At 57.9% G+C, this 6,000-nt stretch overlaps 1 protein-coding gene across 1 annotated transcript in view; it reads right to left on the bottom strand.

Annotated features, from left to right (window-relative positions):
* LOC133356689 (stabilin-2-like) overlaps positions 1 to 6,000 on the bottom strand; it is a 45,989-nt gene that overhangs the window by 8,247 nt on the left and 31,742 nt on the right. The window contains exons 28-31 of the mRNA XM_061574330.1: positions 4,817 to 4,982; positions 4,157 to 4,263; positions 3,556 to 3,675; positions 2,355 to 2,460 (exon numbers count right to left, since the gene is read on the bottom strand). Coding sequence (XP_061430314.1) covers positions 2,355 to 2,460; positions 3,556 to 3,675; positions 4,157 to 4,263; positions 4,817 to 4,982 — 499 coding nt within the window. The remainder of the gene's footprint in view (positions 1 to 2,354; positions 2,461 to 3,555; positions 3,676 to 4,156; positions 4,264 to 4,816; positions 4,983 to 6,000) is intronic.

Raw genomic sequence — 6,000 nt, 5'->3', positions numbered from 1 at the left:
GTGGTCCGGCCCAGTCGCCATCGGCTGACACAGAGACACATAGACACACATAGAGACCCATAGACACATACAAGGACACATAACACAAACATAGAGACCCCATAGACACACACAGAAACACATAGACACACATAGAGACCCGTAGACTTACACAGAGACCCATAGCACACATAGAGACTCATAGACACACACAGAAACACATAGACACACACAGAGACCCATAGACTCACACAGAGACCCATAGACCACACAGAGACACATAGAGACCCATAAACATGCACAGAAGACACATAGACACACATAGAGACACATAGACACACACAGGCCCATAGACTTACACAGAGACATAGACACACATAGAGACACATAGATACACATAGAGACCCATAGACTTACACAGAGACACACAGGCACACTAGAGACCATAGACTTACACAGAGACACACAGAAACACATTAAAGGACCCGTGGACACACACAGAGACCCATAGACTTTCACAGAGGAGCCATAGACGAACATACACTACCTGTGTGAGTGGGTGTGCTACTAGCGGGGTCTATAGAGTCGCTGTGTATATGGTGTGGTACTATAGGGGTCTTAGAGGGTTCCTGTGTGTGTGGGTGTGGTACTATTGGGGTCTATAGGGTCGCTGTGTGTGTGAGTGTGGTACTAGCCGGGTCTATATGGTCGCTGTGTGTGGGTGTGGTATTGGGGTCTATAGGGGTCGGTGTGTGTGGTGTGGTACTATTGGGGTCTATAGGGGTTCCTGTGTGTGTGGGTGTGGTACTATAGGGGTCTATAGGGGACCCTGTGGTGTGGTGTGTTACTAGTGGGGTCTATAGGGTCACTGTGTGTGTGAGTGTGGTACTATTGGGGTCTATAGGGGTCGCTGTGTGTGTGGGTGTGGTACTATAGGGGTCTATAGGGTCGCTGTGTGTGTGCGTGTGGTACTATTGGGGTCTATAGGGTCGCTGTGTGTGGGGGTGTGGTACTATATGGGTCTATAGGGGTCCCTGTGTGGTGTGGTACTATAGGGGTCTATAGGGTCGCTGTGGGTGTGAGACTATAGGAGTCTTTAGGGACCCTGTGTGGTGTGGTACTATATGGGTCTATAGGGGTTCCTGTGGGTCCTTACGGGAGCGCGGGGGCCCTGAGGGGGCCTTCGATGATGTGGATGATGCCGTTGGTCGCGACCTCGTCCAATGAGGATGGTGCGGTCATTCACCATCTACATCAACAACATCAACAACATCAGCAACAACATCAACTATACATCAACAAAACAACATCATCAGCTACATCAACAACATTATTAGCATGGTCGGCTATGTACGGTGCGAAAGAACGTCATCATACGCATACGACCATCCGTACATGTTCACACGCACATTATCACAAGTGAATTTGTATACGTACATGATCATACGCACATTATCACAAGTGAATTTGTATACGTACATGATCATACGCACATTATCACAAGTGAATTTGTATACGTACATGATCATACGCACATTATCACAAGTGAATTTGTATACGTACATGATCATACGCACATTATCACAAGTGAATTTGTATACGACATGATCATACGCACATTATCACAAGTGAATTTGTATACGTACATGATCATACGCACATTATCACAAGTGAATTTGTATACGTACATGATCATACGCACATTATCACAAGTGAGTTTGTATACGTACATGATCATACGCACGTGATCAAAAATAACAACACAGTGCGGTGCCTTGCAGTTTGGCCTTGTGACGTGGTGTGGTTGTTGGTGTGGTGTGGCTGTGTGGTGTGGTGTGTGCGGTGCCTTGCGTGCGGTGCGGTTGTTGGTGTGGCGCTGTGTGGTGTGTGCGGTGCCTTGCGTGCGCTGCGGTTGTTGGTGTGGTGTGGCGCTGTGTGGTGTGTGCGGTGCCTTGCGCGTGGTGCGGAGTGGTGGTGTGGTGGTGTGGCTGTGTGGTGTGGTGTGGTGTGGCTGTGTGGTGCGGTGTGCTGTGTGCGGTGTGTGGCGCTGTGTGGTTGTGTGCGGTGCCTTGCGCGCGGTGCGGTTGTTGGTGTGGCGCTGTGTGGTGTGTGCGTGACTTGCGTTGCGGTGCGGTTGTTGGTGTGGTGTGGCGCTGTGTGGTGTGTGCGGTGCCTTGCGTGCGGTGCGGTTGTTGGTGTGGTGTGGCGCTGTGTGGTGTGTGCGGTGCCTTGCGCGCGGTGCGGTTGTTGGTGTGGCGCTGTGTGGTGTGTGCGGTGCCTTGCGTGCGGTGCGGTGTTGGTGTGGTGTGGCGCTGTGTGGTGTGTGCGGTGCCTTGCGTGCGGTGCGGTTGTCCGTGTGGATGGAGGAGCGTCGCCCCCCCGCTGCGTGAGGCAGCGCGAGGCCCTCGGTGGCGCCGCGTAGCGGACACGGCCACGGGCCGGGGCCACCACGTGCTGGGACACGTCCCGCCACGACAGCGTCTACAACATCAACAACATCAACAACAACATCAACAACCACACCATCAACACCATCATCATCAACATCAACCACCATCAACACCATCAACCTATCACCACCATCACCATCACCAACATCATCACCAACAACATCAACATCAACACCAACATCACCATCATCATCACCATCAACATCATCACCATCACACCATCATCATCACCACCAACATCAACACCATCATCATCACCACCAACATCAACACCATCATCAACACCATCAAAACCATCACCAACATCATCACCATCATACCATCACCAACATCACCATCATCATCACCACGTGTTGACACTATTAACATCATCAATGCAAGCCATCTGGCTACCATGAGAGATTCGTTCATGAGGCTATTCACATATACAACCACAGAGACAATTTCAACCGAGAAGATGGATTCTGGCTTAGCAATCATTGGAAGGATTTGATCAACCATTTCGGGTCTTGTTTGATTGTGTTCACGCTTACGGTGACTTGACCAACTGCACAAATCGCTGTCCGTGGTGCTGACGTTAAGATAAAACCGCCACTTTTTTAAAAAAATTCTTGCTGTGGATTTCACACCTGATGATGATTGCTTGTGTGCAGTCGAAACGTCGTGAGAATTTGTGTTGTTTTATATTTTTATTATTTTATTATTTCCCTTCTACATGACTTTACCGAAAGAACCAAGAATATCATCAACATCGTCATCGTCATCAAGCACTGGGACACAATCACCACTCGCAGCTCTCGTATCGCCGAGGCCCCCTCACGGAGGTGCTCACAGAGAGCCCCCCTCACAGAGCTCCACTCAGATGGGGGCCCCCCACAGAAAACTTCCTCACACGGAGCTCCTCACACCATTATCGCAATCATGTCCTCCCACGGAGGTCCCCCTCGCGGAGGTCCCCCTCGCGGAGGTACCCCCGCGGAGGTCCCCCTAGCGGAGGTCCCCCTCGCGGAGGTCCCGCTCGTAGAGGCCCACTCGCGGAGGTCCCCCTCGCGGAGGTCCCCCTCATGGAGGCCCCCTCGAAGAGGTCCCCCTCGCGGAGGTCCCCCTCGCGGAGCTCCCCACGTACCTCGTTAGCCCCGAATCCGCTGTCGGCCGGCAGGAAGAGGGTGATGTTGTCGTCGCCGCCACCCAGCGCCTCCATGAGTTCCCGGCCGATGTCGCTCGCGTTGGCAAAAGCCAGCAGGGCCTGAGGCACGCCGTGGGCGGGGGGGGGGGGGGGGGGCATCACGTGACATGAGGGAGGAGACACAGGGAGACGGACGGATGTGAGGACACGCAGTCACATGGAGACACGCGAATTCACGGAGACAAAGGAGTGTGCGGACCAAAGGATACGGGGACGTGAGAACAGGTTGAGATCTCGGGACACGTGGAAGCATGGATATCAGAGGGAGATACAGCATAGACACGCGGAGACACGGCGGAGACACGGGGAGACACGGCGGAGATACGCGGGGACACGGCGGAGACTCGGCGGAGACACGGGGAGACACGGGGGAGACACGGCGGAGACACGGGGGAGACACGACATAGACTCAGCGGAGACTCGGTGGAGACACGGCGGAGACACGGGGGAGACACGGGGGAGACACGGGAACTCGAGGACAGGTCCCCGGCTGGCTGGCTGCTGGCTGCTGGCTGCTGGCTGGCTGCTGGCGCTGCGTAACCGCGTAGAAGGTGGCGTGGCCGGGCAGGCCGGCCAGCACCTGCAGGACGTCGCCGTTGCAGGAGAAGCCGTCGCCCACGAAGCCGTCCGTGCACGCGCACCGCACCTCTGTGGAGCGCACAAAGGCAAAGGCCCCCCGCGTAGCCTTCAATAGACCGCCGGGGAAAATTCCGCGCGTGCGAATTCCAGGCGGCATCGCCGCTCCCGCCCGGGGCGACGGATCGGGTCAAACTGCCGCAGGCAACACTCGCCGCGCTCCCTACGAGCACAGCGCCGTCTCACCACCCCCCCACGGTGTGCGGGCGCCGCACACGCGCACATACACGCACGCGCACATACCCGCACGCGCACATACGCGCACGCGCACATACGCGCACGCGCACATACGCGCACGCGCACATACGCGAACGCGCACATACGCGCACGCGCACATACGCGCACGCGCACATACGCGCACGCGCACATACACGCACGCGCACATACACGCACGCGCACACACACGCACGCGCACATACTCGCACGCGCACATACACGCACGCGCACATACACGCACGCGCACACACACGCACGCGCGCACACACTCACGCGCGCACACACGCACGCGCGCACACACGCACGCGCGCACACACGCACGCGCACACACACGCACACACGCACGCACCTTTGACGCGGAAGCAGTAGACGTCCCAGAGCTCGCTCTGGTTGAGCCGCTCCCCGTAGTCCACGACGCCCACGACCCCGAGGCCGCAGCGCTTGCTCGGGTAGATGGTGGGGTAGCCGGCCCGCCCGCCCGCCAGCCAGCCCACGGAGCACAGGTGCAGACCCACCTACGCACAGACAAAGGTCCCCGCGTAGCCTTGACGGATTGCAGGTGTGGGTGCGTGGCCACAACCACCCCCGGGCCTCCTTTGTCTCCCCGGTAGCGGCAGACAGCCGCCTGTGTCCCCGTGTGTCTCGGCGTGCGTACCTGCTGTGCGGCAGACAGCTGGCTGTGTCCCCGTGTGTCTCAGCGTGCGTACCTGCTGTGCGGCAGACAGCTGCCTGTGTCCCCGTGTGTCTCGGCGTGCGTACCTGCTGTGCGGCAGACAGCTGGCTGTGTCCCCGTGTGTCTCGGCGTGCGTACCTGCTGTGCGGCAGACAGCTGCCTGTGTCCCCGTGTGTCTCGGCGTGCGTACCTGCTGTGCGGCAGACAGCTGGCTGTGTCCCCGTGTGTCTCAGCGTGCGTACCTGCTGTGCGGCAGACAGCTGCCTGTGTCCCCGTGTGTCTCCGCGTGCGTACCTGCTGTGCGGCAGACAGCTGGCTGTGTCCCCGTGTGTCTCGGCGTGCGTACCTGCTGTGCGGCAGACAGCTGCCTGTGTCCCCGTGTGTCTCCGCGTGCGTACCTGCTGTGTGGCAGACAGCTGGCTGTGTCCCCGTGTGTCTCAGCGTGCGTACCTGCTGTGCGGCAGACAGCTGGCTGTGTCCCCGTGTGTCTCGGCGTGCGTACCTGCTGTGCGGTAGACAGCTGCCTGTGTCCCCGTGTGTCTCCGCGTGCGTACCTGCTGTGTGGCAGACAGCTGGCTGTGTCCCCGTGTGTCTCAGCGTGCGTACCTGCTGTGCGGCAGACAGCTGGCTGTGTCCCCGTGTGTCTCAGCGTGCGTACCTGCTGTGCGGCAGACAGCTGGCTGTGTCCCCGTGTGTCTCAGCGTGCGTACCTGCTGTGCGGCAGACAGCTGGCTGTGTCCCCGTGTGTCTCGGCGTGCGTACCTGCTGTGCGGCAGACAGCTGCCTGTGTCCCCGTGTGTCTCAGCGTGCGTACCTGCTGTGTGGCAGACAGCTGCCTGTGTCCCCGTGTGTCTCGGCGT

Source organism: Lethenteron reissneri, chromosome 55 (genome assembly GCF_015708825.2).
Source record: "Lethenteron reissneri isolate LAM-NWPU_2019-01 chromosome 55, ASM1570882v1, whole genome shotgun sequence".
NCBI lineage: Eukaryota > Metazoa > Chordata > Hyperoartia > Petromyzontiformes > Petromyzontidae > Lethenteron > Lethenteron reissneri.
This window is presented reverse-complemented; position numbering and strand designations above follow the sequence as displayed.